General features: G+C 30.0%; 4 protein-coding genes across 7 annotated transcripts in view; 2 read left to right on the plus strand and 2 right to left on the minus strand.

Moving 5' to 3' along the window:
- Nucleotides 1–45: 45 nt before the first annotated feature.
- Nucleotides 46–17,806, minus strand: LOC113511924 (cuticle protein 8-like). 4 transcript variants are annotated; one of them, XM_031913466.2, is made up of 4 exons: nt 17,713–17,806; nt 2,583–2,810; nt 1,413–1,586; nt 46–492 (listed from the first exon to the last, which is right to left on the minus strand). In XM_031913466.2, the coding sequence occupies exons 1-4, from the start codon at nt 17,734–17,736 to the stop codon at nt 400–402; spliced, it is 519 nt and encodes a 172-aa protein (XP_031769326.1). In that variant the 5' UTR covers nt 17,737–17,806; the 3' UTR covers nt 46–399. The 4 variants fall into 4 exon arrangements, with proteins under 4 accessions (XP_031769326.1, XP_052750469.1, XP_052750470.1 ...); XM_052894509.1 differs by lacking the exon at nt 17,713–17,806 and adding an exon at nt 7,091–8,076; XM_052894510.1 differs by lacking the exon at nt 17,713–17,806 and adding an exon at nt 7,681–8,483 and having other exon boundaries at nt 47–492.
- Nucleotides 11,922–17,875, plus strand: LOC113511658 (uncharacterized). Its single transcript, XM_026895335.3, has 6 exons — nt 11,922–12,339; nt 12,920–13,078; nt 13,420–13,871; nt 14,477–14,657; nt 14,967–15,087; nt 15,619–17,875. Exons 1-6 carry the CDS (start codon nt 12,064–12,066, stop codon nt 16,269–16,271), a joined length of 1,842 nt encoding a protein of 613 aa, XP_026751136.1. The 5' UTR covers nt 11,922–12,063; the 3' UTR covers nt 16,272–17,875.
- On the minus strand, nt 17,867–18,930 carry LOC113511639 (39S ribosomal protein L47, mitochondrial). The gene has a single exon (XM_026895314.3). The coding sequence runs from the start codon at nt 18,819–18,821 to the stop codon at nt 18,051–18,053; it is 771 nt and encodes a 256-aa protein (XP_026751115.1). The 5' UTR covers nt 18,822–18,930; the 3' UTR covers nt 17,867–18,050.
- Nucleotides 18,931–20,869: 1,939 nt separating this feature from the next.
- The window catches only part of LOC113511971 (bifunctional heparan sulfate N-deacetylase/N-sulfotransferase), a 137,888-nt gene continuing 135,399 nt past the window's right edge, over nt 20,870–23,358 (plus strand). The window contains exon 1 of the mRNA XM_026895716.3: nt 20,870–21,124. The gene's annotated coding sequence lies outside the window, so the exon portion shown is untranslated. The remainder of the gene's footprint in view (nt 21,125–23,358) is intronic.

The raw sequence follows: 23,358 nt of genomic DNA on the forward strand, positions 1-23,358 counted from the left end.
ACTTGTAAAAATATACGAGTACTTAACCTTATAATAAATAATCAACAACACAGTACAGCATATAAACCTAATATAACAACATAAAAACAAACATCATGGTGGAAGTGACACTCCCATGAATCCAATAACAATACGAATATAACTACGTTAAAACACTAACGACTCGTTTCCAATTCGCGTCCTAACATTAAGGACTTGCACCCAGCAGACATCCCAATGAGACTATGCGTCTCTCACTTGCACATATGTCGCGTTATATCGTAAAATTGTAATTTAATTTAGAAAGAACATTAGTATACGTTGGTTGTAATTAACACATTTCCAAAGGAAAGGAAGCTATCTCAGTGTCACTTCCATCCAGTCTTTTTATTCTTATGATAACAATTTGTGTCTGTTAGACTAGGATTCTCTCGACTCATCGTCATCTTCTTTCGCATGACCATAATGTACAGGTCTCTGCGCTTGACCATTAGTTTTTTTGTGCACTACAGCCTGTAAAAATAAGGAATAATTGTATACTTATTAATCTTTTTAATTTATCCATTACATAAAAGACTAGACTCTATGGAGCCGTACTCATAATCATAAAAAAAAAAAGAATCCTATTAATATTTCAATAAATTATTCAATTGAGAGATCGAAATTTATTATGTACCAAACAATTACTAGATATCAACTATTTCATTCAGATTTTATTACTACATATTGAAACTAAAAGACATTAAGCTACATACTGACATGTCAATATTGATATTATTTATTAACGAAAGAAATACTCAAGACTGTTACTAATAAGTAACAGATTATTGCATGTAATAAATGAAACGTTGTTTAATAAATGACCCGGACTCAATTATCTATGATCATATTTGTTGCTTTAAAAACTTATAAACCTTTAGAATAAGCAATAATTTAATTACAAATTAAAAGTGGATTTCAGAAAAAAAAATAATAGCTTTTTATATCCGTACTTGTAAATTTTAAACAAATAAGATTACGAAGAGATTTTCATTTTTAATATTATATTTGTTTATGATTTTTATCGTGCAGATGTGACAATGCCATTATTTTAAACTATCTTCTCGCCAAATCTTTTGCGATGTAGGTAGAGGGAACTGAGTACCAAAGACTTCCTTACATACATCCCTCGTTTCATCAAATTCCTTAATTCGTTTCACGCATATACATCTGTTTCGGAGAATCTTATCTATCAGATAACACACCGTCTATCTGATTCCTATATATTACTCTAGGATGGTTTAAAGTCACTCCCAGTCAAAAACATCTTTCCAATACTAATTCAGTAACAAAAATATGATACATTTAAAATGGCAGTTATTAACTTAATTGAAACAGCAGTTATAAAATTATATAATTTTAAGGCAGTTATAATTATATTATACATTGCGTACCTGAAAACCATTCTTTGGATCAGCAGTATACCGCACCAAGCGAATGGAACCGTCTGGTTCAACAAGGGAATATTCGCCACGCACCACGTCACCATCACGGTGCTCCTTATGGTTCTGCAGATTACCTGTGTGAGGGTCTTCTACGCCATAAGCGTACTGGTAGTCAGGCTTGGCCTGTTAAAAAATATTATATCCCATGGTAATTATATTATTTATTCTTGATGATTCCTTTGGTTACACAAAGTAACAAAGTTCTTTAAACAGAACTCTATTTTTATACAAAGATGATTTTTTATATCTAATGTCAAACTAAGTAGAACTTGTACTATGGAACTAAAAAACTGATAAAGAAATATTACAAAAAACTTTATTGTATGTGGATCGATCCCATTACTACATAAAGTGAACGCCATCGAAGACATTGTTGTTTTTGTATGACGACTTTCCATAGTTGTTTAATATTTTTTTATTTTAATTATATTTATTATAATATATATTAATAATATTCTTCAGAAAATATTTTAAGGAAATTATATTAAATGTTAGAATATAAAAAGACTTGGAATCAATATCAATCCAAAAAAAAATCAATCAATACAAAAAAAAATTATAAGTACCGAATAAAATTATGACCATGAGTGTTAATGACTGTTTTAAAATCTCCAACGAAATGTACTATTCTCATTAAAAGGGAGCCGACACAGAAAAAAGTGTCTCTAAATTCAGCATCCACCGACAAGAGCGCAGCTCTTAAATGGATAGATAGATAGATGTGTGTGTGTGTGTGTGTGTGTGTGCGTTTGTTTGGGCTAAAGCACCTGTCTCTGTGTCCACTAATAATTAGCAATAGCAATAAGCAACAGGTTGCTTGAAATAAATAATATATTATTATTATTAATATTATTTAATCTGTATATATTATGTGTTACGCTATATATTCGTCTCTTTGGAAACACTTTTGATTCTCTTCTCATATAGATAGTCCTGAAGTTACGGTTTACTCCCATTTATATTTGGTTTAATTTTGTCAAGATTAAGTCGTATTTTTGTGAAGCAAAATTTTAAATTATCTTAATGCTATCAGCAAGACAATCATTCTCTGTTACTGTAGCAAAAAAATCTGAAATACTATTGAATAATGTAATAAATATACAATAAAATTATACATACCACATAGTCTACAGTCTTTAAATGAGCATATTTGGCGGTATCAGGGTGTATCTTGCCAGTGTTGTGGTCATACCCATAGTCAGCATGTTGTTGAGCGGGTATACCTTCAGCTGCCGGAACTTGGACTTCCACTATCTGACCACTAACTGGTCCGCTGAATCGATTGTACGAATATCCACCTGGCCTTCCTGATAATACCACTGTAGCAAGAGCCAAGGGAGTTAATACCTGAAATAAAAATTACACTGAAAAGTTTGTTAATCTATTTTTATTTTCAACAGGCTTAGAAAAAAGATAGTTCTCAATTTGACTGATTTTATATGTATATAAGCTGCTTAATAACTCTAAAAAAACTAAGCCTTTAGGTTTAGTTTTGACGGAGATATTAAATCAATTATAAACAATCGCAAAGATTTACTGTAATATTGTCTTGTTTCCATACATAAAAAGAGATTTTTTAAGACATAATATTATATTACGATGATGTTTTAATTGAAAGAATTTATTCCTGTATTCGTTTTATACAAATTTAATAAAAAAATAAAAATGTTGCCTGTCTTTGTATCTAAATGAATCCACAAGAAAATATAAACGGTTTTTCTTCAATAATAAATCAAATTAGAAATAGATCACTGTTATATCTCAGAAGGAGAAAGCGCACCAAGATATAGGTAGTTTTATTAACATTTAACAATTACATAAAATCATATGTCAAATAAATTCCATTTCCTGATTGAAGAAATTGACATTATCCATGATTATGTCTCTTATAACATGCAACTGCACGATTCAATGTTTAAATCGTTACCGAAGATCATGATCTCACTAGTACTGCGCAGGCGCCGCTGTAACAATGCAACGGCCTTCACGGTCAGATAATATTAAGATGTTACTCAACCTGGCAATGAAAAGTCGAAGAAAGTTTGAAGTTTCACAGTAGTACCTAGTTAATCGAGGATAACTAATTTGATTTAAGTGATATTTTTTGCGAAGTGACCTTTGCTTTCATTAATCTGATTATCTGCAATAATATTTACCTATAATTAAAAAATGGAAATATAATAAATGTTTCTTACATCCAAAAATTGTTTAGAATTTACCCGGAGATCGTTAGGGTGTGTGCGATGCTTACATCGCAGCGTAATAGTTTCCGTGTTTCAATTATGCAAGGTTATTATTATGCAAGGGTATTATTGTTTATATACAATATATATATATATATATATATATATATATATATATATATATATCGACAATTAACAAAAAATTTTTAGCATTCGTACTAGCTTAACTGCTGGAAAGTTCAAAACTCTTTATAGTTATTGACTAGGGTTCTCAATTTATCTGTATATTTTTTGTAATTATGTTACGCGATTACGTCTCCAGTACTGAACCAATTTGATGTTTGTTATTTCTTAAACATTATTACAAGTTGATATTATTAACCTTAAATTATGCTGAGTAATTAATAATATATATCCTTTAAACATTAAATACGTAGTAAAATATGTGAACTACTTAAACTTTATTAAAATTCTCAATTTATTACCTACTAGCTTTTACCCGCAACATCGTCCGCCTAATGATGATGATGATCGTCGCCTTGATCAGGGTCTGTTCATTGATCAATATAAAAAGCAGCCTATATCGTTCTCCGCCCCATGTAATACGTGTATTCTAAATTTCATAGTGATTGGTTAAGCCAGTAACGCGCTATAAGGTTAACAAACAATTAAACTCACTTTCACATTTATAATATCAGTAATGATTAAAAATTGCAAATGTATTAACTTCACAAATCACATAATTTGTTCACTATAGATATTGATCTGTTAACAGTAATGTAAAACGATATAAAACGTTAAGTTCATTAAATTTCTGTTATTCATTTATACCCGTATATAAAAACGGAAAAGTTTGTAGGTAGTCAATAACAGTTACCTTAAACAAGAATGCCATTTTGTGTCAGCGTAGTTTACAGTAAGGACTCTGCAGCACTGATGTCAGTGAAATAAATGTTGTGGTTTTATACCGTCGGACAACTATGAAAGAATAGGTGCAATAGTGAACTTGGCTAGTTGGTTGCGGCAAGCTATGAATCAATAATTTTCAATATTTGGCAGCTACGCAGTCATTAAATAGGTACAATGTTAGATTGCGTACTTACTTTAACTTTCGGACATTGTTTAGCGGGAATTAGGTTAATGATAAATAATATGTACCTATTTATGCAAGTCGGGCAAGACAGGCAGAGAGAACCGTATGCATAAAAGTATATACCTTCCTCGATACTTTGATTATAGGATAGTAAATCTGCTTACAGTGTAGAATGTAGAAGATAGACACCAGTGAATGATAAAATAAATAGAATAAATTTGATCAATTAACTCATCGCGGCTAATTCTATAGTGGTATTTTATACACTATAGTATCTCGAAAAAAAAAAGAAATAATACTCGTTTTCTTTTTGTCTTTGGCCGTAACTACATAATCTACCAGTAGAAAAATCACACTTATAAATGCCATCTACTAGATACTTCTCCCCCACTCGTGTTTTTTCGATGGAATGAGATGCTATAGTATACTCACTTATGCGTACGTTATACAATAGCAGGGCACCAGTGGAAGACGACACGATGAAAACAAGATCAGGTTAGTGGGCTGAATGTAGCGATTTCACTAGAAATGGACCACGATAGTTTCCAGGGAAACAACAGCGAGGTTAAACTGACCTTAGATATGCAATATGTTGTATTAAGTTTATGGACCTAACAGTGTATTGGTAATAACGGGGACTAACATCTCCTTGCCATAAAGTAACTGTGCTTGAATGTAGATATTTTGGTTTGAAAAAAAAGTGGATTAAATTACAAATATGGAATACGTAGGCATAATTAACCATAGTCCTCAGGATTGCCATCATATGAGGAGTACCATGAGTATCACGGAGTATCCTATAATTTCTATGATGCTAATTCATGGTTATAGGCGACAGTTACCGTACACTTTTCAATCATGTATACTGTCAGCTTGTTTATCATTCTAAGATTCATAAAAATAAAAAGGTACATATATCCTTACCTTACTTATAATTAAATAAGTAAATAAATTAAAAGTAGCGAGTAGCTGCATACCGTAGCCGCATCTACGTAAATCAATACATAAATTATTATGCTACGATACTATCTACACGTGTACCAAATTTCAATTAAATCCTTTCAATACTTTTTGCATGAAAGATTAACAAACATCCATCCGTCATTACAAACTTTCGCCATTCAACCATTCATACCATTTACTTATATCAGCCATTCAAAAAAAGTACGTTATACTTTGTACGTTGTCTATGTATCAAAATAAGATAGATAACTTTTTTATCTTATTGACTGATGACTGACTGTCATTAGAACCAATTCTAAGGCACCATTCTCAAAACTTATCACTAGAATTTAAATTGAAAAAAAGCGCGGGAAACGTTTAAAAAAGCGGGAGTGTTTTTTGATCTTCTTTAAATTAATTTTATTTTTAATTATATAAGGATTAGTTTTATTTATATATTGTGTATTAGATTGTATATATAATTGTATATTTTGTAGTAATAGTGTTTGTTGCTGTAAATATTGGTAAGTAAATTACCTATATTAATTAGACATTATGGATCCACCTATAGACCCTGGGGGGACAACCCCCAGGTGTCTGCAAATATAACTATCCCATTTAATAATAGTTTTGATATATTGGGTGAATCTAGTATGGACACAGATGGTTCTAGCGTTGCAAGTTCTAAACGTAAGCGAGTACGTGGCGAACGTCGCATTTGCAAACATTGCAATAAAAAACGAAGGAGGCACACCAAAGGTCTCGAATCTAAAATTAAAGATAGTGATTGTCAATGTATTGAGGATGAGAATCAAACTCTAGTATCAATACCAGTTGTAAATAATACCGAGTCTGTTAAACCTGCTTCTCCACCCAGTACTTTAAGCAGAACTTTGTACAATGCCGAGGATGTAGCTCCTTATGTCGTTCATGTACAAAAAAATGAAACACATCCTAATGATAACACTACATTACATCCTATTGCATTTGGTCGCTTTTTACACACTAATAAGATAAATAATATAGTGAATGGTAGCCTCAAAAGAATAGGAAGAAACCGTTTATCGCTTTCTTTCTCAAATTTTGAAAATGCAAATGCATTTTTAAATAATAGTCACTTAGAAACACATAATTTTAAGGCATTTATACCTTCTTTCCATGTAACCCGTATGGGAATTGTGAGGGGTATTCCTAAAGATTGGACAGAAGAGGAAGTAATCCAAAATATATCAGTACCTATAGGATGTGGGAGAATTCTAAAAACCAGAAGAATTAAGAAAAAGACCATTAATGAAGGACAACCAAGTTTTATTAATACTGAAACCATTGTTATTACTTTTGATGGACAAATATTACCAAAAAGAGTATTTATGTTTTACACATCATTAACTGTAGATTTGTACATTTACCCCACTATCCAATGCTATAACTGCTGTAGGTTCGGACATGTCAAGATGCAGTGTCGTTCAAATCCTCGGTGTTATAAATGCAGGCAAAATCATACAGGTGATAAATGTGAAGTAGATGAGGAAAATGTTTCTTGTATCTTGTGTAATGGTTCTCATTCAGCAATTAGTAAGAAATGTCCTGAATATGCACGTCAGAAAGCCATTAAAGAAACAATGGCCCACAGTTGTGTTTCTTATGCTGAAGCATCAAAATTTCATCCTCCCACTTCTAAACTATATTCAGATGTATTAACATCATCATCTCCGTCCAATAAATCTCATTTTCAATCTTCTTTCCTCAAAGAGAAATCATCATTACCACATATTCAATCATCACATAAAAAAACAGTTACACTTAAACCACGCTCTCCTCAAAAAGCACAACAAGGATATGATCGTTCTGCCCATGAAGCCATAGTTAAGGAATATAATATTCCTGCTCCCTCTAATGGTTGTGCATTATCATCAAATAATATTGACAATAATCAATCCATCTTTGATATTATTCTCATGCTTATTAAAGTGTTATCGCAATCGAAAATGATACAAACAACTTTACCACCGTCCAACGATGCCATTTACAATGTATTTTCTCAATTATTAACTTCTCACAATGGATTACAAAGTCCTAATAATTCAGTGGAACTGCCGTAGCATAACAAACAAGAAATCAGACTTATTTTATTTGATTAATAAATATAATCCTTTTATAATAGCTCTCCAAGAGACTTGGTTAAAGCCAGGATATCCTTTTAGGATTTCAGGCTTTACAAGTCTCCGTGATGATAGAGCTGACGGATATGGCGGTGTTGCCATATTGGTCAAAAACTCCCTTCCTTTTTCTTCTTTTTCGCTTCCTGTATATAGCGGCATTAATGCAGCTGCTATAATTATAAATGGTATCTGTTTTGTTACTTTATATATTCCTGATCCTACATGCCAAATATATTCACAACTAGAACAATTATTTTCAATTTTACCTAAACCTTTTCTCGTAATGGGCGATTTTAATGCTCAACACCAATCGTGGGGCAGTTCTACTTCTAATTTTTATGGTGGAAAACTCCTGACGATAATTGACACTTACAACTTATGTATTATTAACTCAGATGTACCAACACGTAGAACTGCACCGAATGAAGGGTTTAGTGCTCCTGACATTTCAATATGTTCTTCTGATTTAGCTTCTTCACTGTCGTGGTATCCTCATTCCTCTACTTTCGGAAGCGATCACTTTCCCCTCATTCTTTCTTTTCCAATTTCCATTCCCTCAAGTCGAAAGAGTGGTCCTCGGCTTAAATATAATTTATCAAATGTAGACTGGAATATTTACAAACAATATTTAGATAATAAAATATCGGAGTTACCTATTGTTTACCATGGAAATGAACATCAATGTTGTAATGACTTGATGATAAATATGAAGGAGGTTGCTGATTTATTATTTCCTGTTAAAAATAGTGCTTCAGGGAAAATTCCCTCGCCACCTTGGTGGGACAAAGATTGTACGGAAGCAATTAAAAATCGTAAAGAAGCTGAAAAAAATTATAATAATTACATGACACCAGAAAATTTTGAAATTTACACCGCAGTTTCACGTTCTACTCGAAAACTACTGAAAAAAAAGAAATTAGAAGGCTGGAGAAGATTTTGTTCTTCTATCTGTCCAGAAGTTAATTCATCAGTCGTTTGGAATAATATTAAAAGATTCAGATCTGCCTTTAGTGATCATACATCACGTTCTGCACTCGATTTAACTTTAGCGAATAAATTTTTAGATCGTCTTGCTCCTAGTTATGTGCCGGAATGCCTTTACAATATTTCTCTATCCGTCTCTGACGAATTATTCGAACTTGACTCTCCTTTTACTCTAGTAGAACTTAAAGGTGTTCTAGCTTCTATTAAAGACTCTGCACCGGGAGAAGACGGTATACCGTATTCCTTTTTTAAAAATGCTAGCGATGCGACATTAATTTACTTTTTAAATATAATTAATTCCATAATTATTTCGGGAAATATACCTACTTCATGGAAGTCTCAGATTATTATACCATTTCTAAAGCCTCATAAACCACCTTCTGAACCATCTTCATACCGTCCTGTTGCACTTTCCTCTGTCTTACTAAAGTTAGCTGAACATTTAGTGAAAAACCGTCTAGAATGGTTTTTAGAAAGTAATAACTTACTATCCCCGAACCAGTTTGGTTTTAGGAAAGGTAAGAGCACCTTAGATAATGTGAGCATTCTTATTTCAGATATTCATATAGCTTTCTCACAAAATTTGTCAATCCTCTCAGCCTTTTTAGATATAAATTCTGCCTATGATAATGTAATAATTTCTATTTTAAAAACTAAATTACAAGCTCTAAATGTACCGGTAATGCTTTCTAATTTCATTATTAATATTTTATCAGAAAGAACAATATATATGAATTTAGATGAAGATACCAAATTATCTAGAACAGTATGGAAAGGCCTTCCACAAGGATCTGTTCTCAGTCCAATCTTATTTAACATATACACATACGATCTAGAATTATTCCTTGATAAATCCGTCAAAATTTTACAATATGCTGATGATCTTTTATTATATTTTATTGCGAAGTCCATAGAATCTGCTTCTGCCAAATTATCTGATTCATTAGATTTGTTAAAAACGTGGTTAGATGCAAATGGTCTTAATCTTTCTGTATCCAAGAGTAGTGTAGTTTTGTTTTCAAGAATGAGATCACCGCAACAAATTAAGGTGCTTTATGATAACTCATACATTCCTATAAAGATTGAAATTAAATTTTTAGGTATCGTGCTAGATAATAAATTAACAGGTCTGTCCCACTGTAATTATATTTCTACGAAATGTGAGCGTAACCTCAACATTCTTAGGTGCCTTGCTGGAGTTTGGTGGGGAGCACATCCCGTTTCACTAAAACTTGCTTATAATGGTCTTATAAGGAGTGTCATTGATTATGGAACTTTTTTGTTAGCTCCAGGAAGTTCATTTGCTTTTAAGAAATTGGATTTAATTCAATCAAAGGCCTTGAGGATTATCTCTGGAGCAATGAAATCAAGTCCAATCAATGCTTTACAGCTCGAAGTCGGTGATCCACCTTTGGTTTTAAGAAGACAATATCTATCTGATCGCTTCTTTTTTCGTTGTTTACAATTATCTGATCATCCGCTTATTCAAAAGTTATCTCAACTACATATCTTTATTTCGTCTTCATCTTATTGGAAACATAAAAAACCTCCATGTTTAATACAAAGTTATGAAAAATATAAATCCATAGAATCTCCCACTTTTACATCGTCCTGTTTTCCCATTTATAAATGCTCATATCAATCTTTAGTTTTATCTCCTAATATTAAATATGATTTTGGGTTATTAAAAAATGATTCAGAATTGAATGCCAAATTTATGTTTATAACTGACATTGAATGGAATGAATGGCACTACATCTTTACTGATGCATCAAAACCAGATAATAGCGGTTGTGTAGGTGTGGGTGTGTTTCATTCACAATTTAATATCGTTCAAAAAATTAAACTTCCACCGGAGTCTTCAGTTTTTACCGGGGAATGTTATGGTATTTTAAAAGCTGTAGAATATATACTTTTAATGAAATTACATAAGGCAATAGTTTTCACTGACTCTATGAGCTCTTTGCAAGCTCTAGCCAAATATCCGTTTAAATCAAAACCAGTTTATCCCATTATTTGTGACATAAGACAAAGTCTTTATCTTTGCATGTTGAGAGGTTATTCCGTTTCTTTTGCCTGGTTACCAGGACACAGTGGTATTAGCGGCAATGACAAAGCTGACCTTATTGCAAGAGAGGCTGTAACTTGTGGTGATATGTATCCGTATCATAATTACTGTAGTGACCTAGCTTGTCTCCCAAAAATATATTTAAGGTATGCCTGGAAGGAATATTGGGAAAAAACAAGTACAATAAAAGGAAGATTTTATCGCCTTATACAACCCGATATTCCTTTCAAACCATGGTTTTGTAAATTAAAGCTTGGAAAGACCGCAACAACTATTATAACTCGTATGCGTCTAGGTCACGTATGCACACCTTCTCATTTATACAAGCTTGGTATTGTACAAAGTTCGTCGTGTAATTGCGGTGCTGAAGTGGCGGACTTGAATCATATATTCTTCTCATGTTCTAAATTTGACCACACCTCCCTTTTTAATCATCTCCGATCCATCCGTGTTCCATTCCCAACTTCTATTCTTACTCTACTTTCTTCCAATGATCCTATTATCTATAAAATACTATCTTCATATATATATGATAACAATATTAAGATTTAGTTATATTACATGAATACATTTATAGTTGCATCAATTGCTTTTCCTATATATTTATAAGTATATTCTCATATGTACAAGTATATGTTTCATATCCTATAAATATCCTAGACCTAATCCTTATCCTTTCTAAATTCGTTTGTGTTAGGTATTTTTATTACTATTATCGTTTCCCCGTTTTGTTCTTGGCAAAATACCCTAATATCGGGGTGAACGCCACAAAAAAAAAAAAAAAAAAAAAAAAAAAAAAAATTTAAATTTCATATCACAGCGAAATCTTGATTCAATGAACCAATGCGCACTAAATTTTTAATGGTTTAAGTTAAAATTATTATAAATTTTGTTCATGATGATTTATAAAACAGTAATAACGTAAAGTTATCAAATAAAAATAAATTAATTTAAGATATAAATTTAGAAAATGGCGCCTCAGAATCGATCCTATGGATGTCAATCGCCATTTCTGTCACTGTCAGTGTGACCACTATTGGAGTTTTTTATTTTTTTTATTTTCTATTTACTTTTTTAAGTTGTAGAAAATACTTTATTCTAAAAAAATATTTCTTTTAAGCTTTTTATACAATATGACCGCATTAATAAACTAATACTAATAAATACAATGTGTTCCGAAAAAAAGAAAATGAAGTTAACAGAGTCGACATCAGTTGCAAATACATGTAAGCGACAAGGTGAATCAGTAGAACCGTCGTTTAAACGAGTAAAGACAGAGAAACCCCCGAAAGATGATCTTCAGGCCAAAAAAAGAAAGAATTTTATTACAGCTTGCGAAAGAGTTTCCTATGAGGCATATTTTGATCAGTGTTCTCGATTCCAGTTATTCTATTTACCTACATGCGCTAAAGGCAATTGTTTACATCAAGAATACAAACATGGAGTAAGTGAAGCTCTCATATTAAATTTCTTTGAACAGAACAATATTGTGTATAATGACAACATTTTATTCAATGTGAAATTGCTAACAAGCTAATGAGCACTTAGTGGAAAGTAGTAACAATTTTATTTATTCTGACATTATTCCCCAATAAAATGTAGTACAAAAAAAAACTTAATACTCTGACTATCCTCTACCAGTCAACTTACAAAACAAGTGCCTACAAACATTAACAATATCCATGTACATCAATGCATTGAGAATCATGACACCCCTCATACAGTGCCATTCCTAGGATTAAGTAGTTTTGCCTACTTACCCTGTAATTCCACTGCCTCATCTTACTTTTGTATAAATCTAAATATGTGCTGTATAAATACAACTGCTTAACAATAGAAACTAAATATGAAAGAAATACTCATGTAAACTAATTGTCTATAATCTACAATACAAAGAGTTTCCAGCATAAAAAAGCATACTATTTTTTTTTTTATTTAACTAACCAGTCTCTACATAATAGTGTTTTGATTTGATGTATTAAAAATTATTATTGTTATTTAATAATTATTTATACATTCTTCAGGGTAACATAAAGGAGATTCCATCATATGCTGAAGAATCATTTAAAATTGAAATGAAAACTAACATGTGGTGTGAAGCTTTAGAAGTATGTCAACTGTGTATCACTCCAGAGCAATATTTATCTGCTAATGTTTTAAAAGACATAGTAGAAATAATGCTGGTAAATAAATTAACTATTTTTAAATATCAATATTAAACTAGCCATGGCTTTAATGAAAATGTAAAGTTATCCTATGTTAATCCAAAAAATAACAGCATAAATCTGTTCAGCTATTAAAGTTTAATCAAGTAACAAATGAACAAGTATCTCATTAAATCTTCAGATATATGATGGTAGCTGAATCCCATAGCTCTGCATTAATTAAAACAAAATCCTATCTTAAACACAGAATTGGACCTACCTATTTGTCTAAATTTCATCTAGATCTGTTTAACTGATTAAATGTGAATAATTAAATTATTATGCTACTTCTGTTAATTTTTCATCTTGTACCATTTCAGAATGCACATGATGATAACTATGTTGGCTACACTATACAATATTTAATAGATAAATGCCAAACAATTCTGTCACAAAACTTCAGCATACATCCACCATGCATGGTTAAAAGTCTTAGAAAATGTTACAATGACTTTTTAATGTCTCCTATGGAGCCAAAAGAGAAAACATTTACTAACAGATCACAATTTGAATGTGAAAAAGGCATTGTAAAATATTGTATGAACAGACTACAATATGAAATCAGTATAGAGAGTAAAGATGGACCTCTCATAAACAAAGATGAGAACATTCCAGAAGAAATGAGGCAAAGTGTTAAAGGCTTACACTGGATAAAAGAAAAACTAGAAATTTATGAACTGTTAGAAAGAAATGAGAGAATTGAAAGACTCATGTCTGTTCTAGAATGTATTATAGAACTACTGCAATATGATTTAGCTATATGGCATTCAAGGTACTATTAGCATTTATTAGCTGTATCCCATATCAAGAAGATCCCATATAAAAAGTATCCTATGTGATAATTTAACAAATGGGTCATTTTATTCATATCCCTTCAGCAATCTAAACATAATTGAATAACAAATATCTAAACTTTCCATGTTTTGTTATTCATATAAATGAGATCCTAAAATTTTAATGTATTACATTAAAATTATAAATACAACTACCTATCACGCTTGCGCTCGCATCACAACCACTCATGAATAAGGATCATTAATTTATCTTGAAACTAGCTTTTTCAATCTAATTACATGTAAGTTAAAGTGGTAGTTATTACATTAAAATATAATGTGTGCTTATGAAACTTTTAATAATAAGATCCTAAAATTGTTATGTAACAATATTTTAATTCAAATACCCAAAATTAGTAAACAAAGTAAGTTAAAAGTAGATAAATTAAAAAAAATCAACCAAGTGAGGCAGTGATCCCTGTAATTACTACCTACAGCAATTGCTATCCTTACATATATTGTATTTACATATATTGTATTACATCTGTATACATAATATCTCATGTATGTATATCAATTTATTATATATTTACTATTCTTTCAGATATACTAATAATTTAGGCTCACACATCATGCGGTCTCACAAACCGCTAATGGCATATATTTTGTGGGGAAACAATGTGCTTTATACTGGTACAGTTAATAATAACTGCAGGCAAATTTTAAAACTGTTTGTCTATATGGTGCACCTACAGTATCCACAAGATTACATAATAATTATGACGGTGAGTTATACTAGAAATTGTTTTTTTAGTTATACTGGAAAATGTTATTTTTCTAAAATGAAAAATTGAAAAAGTTAAGGTTTGTAGATTACTCTACAAACCTCAACCTTTTTCAATTTTTCTCTACCCTATAACATTCAAATAAACAAACATGAAGTGATTACCTTTATATCAACAAACTGTCTCATGCATAATTGACTTGTTATTTTTCCATTTCTATTTTTTACTGCTCTTTTAATTTTTGTTTCATTTACAAATACATTTTTTAATACTGATTTTAATAATAATCTATTATTATTATTATTTCAGACTTGGCTTAACATAATTATTCAAACATTTTATATTTGTGAAAAAAACTCAAACTGTGACTATCCAAATACAGGCAAATATTGCAATATTTTCGCAAACGAATTTTATAAAATCATCTCAGGTATGTAAATTTTTTATTTATACTATTACACTAATTTAATGATACATAATTATAAAGCGAACTGTGGTACCTATTAGGCAATGCCACTTCAGAGAAATAAAGATGATAATAAAAAGAACTAATTTATAGAGAGAAAGAAAATAATATCATGGAATACTATTTTCGTTACCAAACATAAATAGAAATTCATTATTGCTTCCCTATTGAAATGAGTAACTATATGGGTGCGCAATTTCTACTACCAACATAAAGATAAATATAATTATAATCACTTATATTGTAGTCAGAGGTTTTTGTGTTTGAAAAATACTAAATCTAAGGGTGTAGCAAATAAGAAAAGTACATTATACTCTGTGGTAATAACATTAGGCCATAGATTTAGTATAAACCTACTACATACACTAAGTAACTAAGTACTAGATTCATATTCCTTTATATTAGCCTAGCAAGGGATCCTACAATGGAAATACAATCATAGATTATAATAAAATGGTTCCATTTTTTTTCTCACATTAAACTTTTTATTTTCAGTGATGCCACCACAATCTATTATTAGAATACTAGAAAGGATACAACCACATTACATGCAATACCTTGTAGGTTCTTTGCATGTACAAAAGTTATTATCATCACAATTTGATGACATTATTGTTAATTTAACAAATTTTATTGAAAAATCACAATGGAATCAATATCCAATGAGTGAAAATGAAATCAATATATCAAAAAAATATGACACAAAACCCAAAAGAGTTAAAAATATTTTGCACTTTCTTTCAAAAATGTGTAGAAGTTGGAGATCATCATCAAAATCTAGCTCCCTAAATTATAGAGTATATCCTAAATTTGACCAAGATTCTTTAAATGATGATTACAAAATTAATATTAATTATGTTGTTCACACTATGTATATAACACTGGAGGCATATTTTGATGCATTTAATGTGGAACGTATTCAAGAAACATTGGATAGTTTGAATGAACAGATACTTACACATAATGATACTGTTGACCAGGTTACAAACTACAGCTCATATAGTGTTACAGAACACTTCATAAAAAAGTACAGGTCTATATTCCAGAAACTACAAGAACTTGTGTTGATATTACATAATTTGAAAACCACTGGAGAACTGCCTGAGGTTCTAAAAGTATTTGAGAAAATTGGCTTATTAGGTTTATGAAATATCAGATTTTATATAGTAATAAACCTATGTAAGAAATGTAATTTACTTATGCTTGAAATTTTATATTATCTTCCTGTTTGTATTTTATCTTCACAATTTGCTCTAATATTTTGTTGACATATTCTATCTATACTTTAAATAACTATTCTGTCATTAGTAATTTGTACTAGTCACTAGTAAGAGCCAAAAACTTCATGAACAAAATAGAGTAAAATAGTATTAATTAGTAACTTACATACATTTATTACAAAATAACTTGTAAGGAATATTGTGATATTGATTAGTTTTTACTGTACTGTTCTAGGATAAAAAAGGACCAAGTTGAGTAACTCAATTTTTTTATGTACTTAATATTTTTTTTTATAATTGATGCCATATGTTGATCACATTTAAAATAAATTTTAAAAAGATATAAAATTAATGTCTTTGATCTACATATGTGCCTTTACTATTTCCCTCATGTAAATAATTCTTAGTTTCATATTATTATGGTCAAAAATGTACAATGATTTGTTACACAAAAAATAGCATAGCATATATGGCGACAACTACATATAACATGTTAACTACTTATATGAGAAATATGATCTGTGTCAATAAAACTAGAAAATGTAAAGAAATAAAAACCATAAAATAATCTGTTGATTTTCAATAAATAGAGATTAGTGTTTTTGTAATAATTTCAACATAAATTGGTCACCTTTTAATTAAATTCAATTGAATCAGTCTATAGTAATTATTAAATGGTAATTATGCAATACTATCTGTTCCCCTCGTCTTTTTCCATGTAAATACTGATTCATATGAGCAAAACAATATATTGATATAGTGTCCTAAATAAGGATAAGACCTACCATACACCAAATTTCATTCAAATCCATTCTGCAATTTAAGCATAATTGAGTAACAAATATCCAAACATCTTCACAATCTTTCACATTTATATGAATTATTTATATTACAAGGATATGAAACTTTGATTCAGATACCTGTTAATATAGACAATATGACCTGAATATAACTATATATGATAATGTTGAAGGCAAAATAATCTTATTACACTCTCCAAGTATGTCTTCTCAGTACCAGGCTTACAATGTAAAGCAGGGTGCTGTGAATTAATATAACTGCCATATCAGATTACCTACCATATAGATAGTGCCACCTAAAAAAGTAACTAAAATAAATATAAAGAATAAGTAACTTCAAGGAGGGACTTCTTTATTTTATTTGTAACTATCCTAATGGGAGACAGGTATGTATTCTATGTATATATCATAGATAAAAAAATATGTATTTGTCAAAGATCATTATCATTTGTTTAGACTAGAAAAATTTACTTGGTCAAACCAAGTCAATTTCTCATGTGTAATTATTCTAGAAAACTATTTTAATACATAGTCTTAAAATTTGTTTATAATGAAATCAATTTTCCTACCTGTATGAGAAGAGATTGAGCCATAAAATATTTAATAAATATTACTGCCACTGGTTTTTTAAGTGCTTATGTATTTTTTTCTTTATAAAATTTTGCTGTTCCTGCCAAGTACATGGTGTAATTATAAATTTATACTGGATAAAAATAAAACAAATTGAAGTTACTAACTTTGTTTACTTTAACAATATGGAGTGTGAATCTTTTATATACCTTTAGTAATAATACTCAATGCACTTCAAGACAAAAATCAACAGTATTAATGTAGAAAGAAATCTTTACTTTTTTTGTTTTTTACATAATGAAGGTAATTTTTGTTTAATTGTAAGATGCATTAGTTATTAATATTTTGGAAAATAGTGCCCTCGAGCCTTCTTTGTTCTCATAGCTTTTTCTATATCTACATTAGGATATTGTTCTCTTAACTTTTCCAAATCCATATCAGGAAATCTCTTAAGAAGCTGTTGTACATGATTATAATCTCTGTTCCGAGCCTTCCTACTCTCATTATGCAATTTCTCTTTATATAATCTGTAGAATTTCTTCACTGCTATACTATTTATTAAACCATGTTCAAGATATGGTTTCACCCATTTGGTATTCATGAACTTTGGTACCATATATTCTGATTTTTCATATTTCTCTGGTAAACCAAACAGATTCACAACCTCTTCCACAGGCCGTTCACCAGTTTCACCAGTTTCTAATTGATAATATGCAATATTGCGTTCTCGTACAACAGTTTCAATATTCTTCATAGATTCTTGAACTTTATCAATTCTTTCTGGATTTGGAAATAACCTAACTTTTTCTTTGCATTCATGCTCCATAGTATAAAGCATATTCCGTTCTTTTAACAACACATACCACAATTTATGTAAGTCTGTGTTTGACTTTATACGCAATTCATCCAGCTTCCATGCTCTTCCTACCTTTATATTGGTCTCATTCCAATTCTTTTTATCATCAAAAAATTCCATAAGATCGTATGATGTACTGCTAGTATGCACAATTCTGTTGGAAGGAGCATTTAATTTTGTAGCAGTACATTGTGATCGGAAATAATTTGCCGCAACATATTTTAATACACCATTTCGAAAAACAAAATTCATTTCTGTAATTATTTCACAAAATTAATAAGAAACATATAACCATAAAATATAAATATGTATACCTTTACTCTTGGCCTATGTTCATTACGAACTGCGAAACTGTCATAATTAATTATTGCTTTACAGAGTAGACACTACCTTAATTTTATAAAATTGAGAAAAAATCTGTACAACCACTTTGAAACAAATATATTAATACAATAAATAATAGAAAATATTATATAATATCCAATGGACAAAAAATAGTATAGCAATACATTGTGCATTATCAGTAGGTATCGACTTCTTATAATCATATTTTTTTACATGTTATATTGTTATTATAACAGATCCATCTAGTTCATAATTGTACGGTGCAGCTTGACCGCTCGGTGAGCGTGGACTGTAGGGGCGCTGGTTCAGGCTGGAGTGAAACACAATAATTCCTTTTCTGAAGCCCCCGGTTCCGTTCTGAAGAGTTTCTGTCCTATTTCTTATCGGTTGGGAGTGCAGTGCTTCAGTGCGTGCCGCTCGACGGTAGGCGGCCTATCTTTATGCCCGGTCGCACGACAACATGTACCAACTCGCATTAGCGAGTCTGTGCGAGCGGGACGGGGCGAGTGTGAAAGGGACGCGTTACTCTTCAGAGTGGCACCGTTTCGGCGTCTATTTATTTGTACAATTATCCTTATTTCTATTATTTTTACAATTTCTTTCTTATTCTATTTACGGGTAATAATGATAAGACACAATAAAAATGATTTATTCAACTTACGAGCTATAGATACATAATAAAAAATCTATGTAAAATTAACAATTTAAAACGATTAAAAAACTAATGATTTATGCTAACAAATAACTATAAAATATCGCTATAACTATACAAATGATTACAATGTCGCGAACAATAATGTAGAATTTTCAAATTATACATTTTAATTTCAAAATAGTTACATAGATTCCATACAAATTGTTTTTGATCATATCTAATGCTGCTTACGTCCTCAGATTAAGGATAGTACCTGCGATTTTTTTTTTCCACATACATAACATATTTAATCAAGTAGCCAATTCAATTTAGATTTCAATTTAATTTTTGTTTATGATATTTAGAATAGGTAGCAAAAAACTGATGTTTACATTACTAAATAATAAGATTAGTTAATATTTTATATTACCCGTTCAAAATAAATAGGTATCTTACTAATCCTCCTCGCAGTTAAAACAGTAATTTATTTTATTAACTTTTTTGCTCAGTGATGTCATTTTATTCTTATTTCATAATATACGCTCGTCAGCAATTCTATATCACCTCTTTCAACGACATAAACAGTAATATGAACATAACAAAGTATATTGTGTCGTCTATGATATATTTCACGCGTTGCCGTTCCTGAGAACTAATGCCTAAAGTGTCAAGCCTATGTACCCTGTAATTTCATTACCACATCCCACCTTTCAAACCGAAACAAAGACATACAAACAATTACTTTATGGTAGGAATTCGAATAGGGTAAAGTAACGAAGCAGACGACTTTTGTATAATTTTCCTCTTGTAAAAAAATAAATAAAAGAAACACATTAACAATTATGTTGTAGCTATATTAGACCATACGAAAAATATAAATTGGACTAAATGCACACATGTAAACAAATAATCTTCATTATTAAATGTTTATGTCTAATTCTATAGATGATAGTTAACATTTTCCATATGGTGGACTATCAGATTGTTTGCCAATTTAAATTCCATAAAAAAAGCTACTATTTTTTATTTCTTGCGTCTTTTCTTTAGAGTAGTCTCTAGTACTTTGTCTTCAAAGGATAAGATTATTTTTTAAATATTTTGATGTGCCATATTACCATATCTAAAGATTGTTTTACAAAAAAAATGCAATGTATTGTAATTATAAAATTAAACACTTGTATTTTCATTTAAATGTTAATTAAATTAAAAACAATGAAGTGGCATTTGACACCATAGTTATACCAAAGATTTCGGAATAGAGTTATACTGACACTATTGACAGTAGATTATCTCTATGATCTGTGGTGTCAAACTGAACTTATACATAGTCTTTCTAATCTGTGACTATAGGTTGAAGTTTGCTTGGTTTCTTTGGACTTTTGGAGTTGAATTTTTGGTTTATTCAATTATTTATGACGGGATTGCATTAATATATGTGGCCAGTGTTAAACTGTGAAGTTGTGATGTTTCCTAAATAAAGTTAAATATATACTTATCAGGCCATTTATATAATTAATATTGCAATCTGTGTTTGTGCTTTGTAACCTTTGCGGCGCCTCTGTCGTCCAGTGTCCTGGTATGAAAATAGATTTACTATGCTTTACTTTTAAAAACTTTTTGTATTCTTCTATATTAATACCTAACAATGTTGTAAATTAACTTTCCAATTGAATAAGTTTACTTCGGTAAAAATAATCATGGTTTTAACGTAGAAACTGATACATATGTCTAGTTGTTTTTGTTTGTGAAAAGTACGTATAGTGTTTACATCTCTGTAAACAGTATAAATAAAAGAATATAAATTAGTTATGTATATTTATTTTTATATCACAGGCTTTTTGTTGTATAATTGCCATTAGATGCTATTCAACTCTTGAAAAGAATTATTACAAATTTCTATTAACACTTTTTATCAAGTAATAAATATTATATCTATTAAAGTTTTGCGGTGTTTACAGTATATTTTAGATAATGCATAATAGATAGAAGCAAATATATAAATTCTTACTCTAAGAAAATGGAAACTTGTTAATTATGTCACAGAATGCAGATTGCTTGTAAGACAAAGTATCTAAAAAAATTGCCACTAGCTTCGATTACCTAGGCTGTATACCAGATTGTACTCATGACTTTTCAGTATGACCAGGATATTTTGATTGTGGAATTAATAGTAGCTCATGTATTATTACTTAGTAAGGATTTGGTCAGTGAAAAAACCCTTAGGGTTCTAAGTGACATAATAATGACATTATTATGTTTATTATATTATTTGATTATGACTGTATTTTTTTGTTATTCAATATCTTTAATTAATATAGTAAAAAACAACGTAATCACCTATTAATTAATAATTGGATATTTATGAAACCTTTATTATATTAAATTTATTCTCATATCTATTAATTTATGTCTGGCTCAAAGGATATCTCTGGCAATCCACCGCGGAAATGCCGCAAGTATCATGAGGACCTTTGGGTCAGGTACGGATCATCATGGGATTGTTGAATTTTTTTTTGTGATTCTGTGAAATGTATTAGTTTTATGAGTATTGTAATTTGTGAAAGAGTATTAATTAAATATATAAACGAAATCAAATTATGAAGATTAAATATATATCTATTAATAATTATGTCGTTTTAAACTAACAATCGACACTTAACACACAACAAAAGTACAGGTAAATAGTACCTATATACCTGAAATTTATGTTTTAAGATATTTATAAACAATGGGAAAGTTTAATATTAATTATGCTATTGTTGAATAATAACTAGCAACACAGCTTTGAACCATGCTCATTAATAGAGACTTCTATTGAGTTTGAAACTAGTCGGAAATCCCTAATTTTTTTAACATGAGTATAGCTGACATAAATAATTATATTACATTTATTTTTGTTAAATTCAATAGTAAGTTATCAGTATATATACAGAATAAATTCTGTATTCTACTGAATATAAAATTTATTCTGTATCGTCCAGCCATCCATAACAATCTATGGATATTTCAATACTTATCATGGGTTTTTTCCTTTATGGGTGAAGATTTTGATGTTTTATTACCATACTAGTCAGACAGCTTGTTGTAGTTTATTTCCTTTTCATGTACCTTTCAATATATATTGTGCAAAGATTTCCTAATGTTCTTAGATTGAGATTATATTACATTATATTTATCATTAAATAATTGTACTAAGAATCACTTAACCTTATTAATGTTTACTAAACCTGAAAGTTGAAATGTAACAAACTAGAAAGAGATTGAAAAGGAGCAGTGATTTATTATATTTATATTCTGTTTTCATACAGATGAAAAATATTCTAATAATATATTAGACCTATATTGAATTATGGCCCTTGTGAGGCATGATAGTTTAATTCTTTAAGGTTAGTTGGCTGATTTAGAAAAATTCTCCAGGGATCAACCGCACTTTACACCAAGGAAGGTGTTTTAAGCAATGGGATCACTGGATTCTGTTGTAAAAAATCTCCAACCACTTAAAAGTTTTCTTAAATAATTTATTTCATACTTTTTTTTATTAAATAATAATGAAGTAGTGGCTAAAGAATATTGCTTAATATATCTTTAACTAATGAAATACTAAATAGTGCTCATTAAATGTTTACAATACTTTTACTGCAATTTTTTTTATTTCAAGCCTCTTATACTGGCAAATGAATAACTACAGCATGGTCATACAATATTCAAATATGACCAATTTTGGCTTTTTATACTTTGCTATTTATTGTTAATAATATATTGATGTCTTTTACAATAAAATTATCATGTAAAAAAACCGCTTAGTGCAAT

This window comes from Galleria mellonella, unplaced genomic scaffold (assembly GCF_026898425.1).
Source record: "Galleria mellonella isolate WM207_F2 unplaced genomic scaffold, CSIRO_AGI_GalMel_v1 utg213, whole genome shotgun sequence".
Lineage (NCBI taxonomy): Eukaryota > Metazoa > Arthropoda > Insecta > Lepidoptera > Pyralidae > Galleria > Galleria mellonella.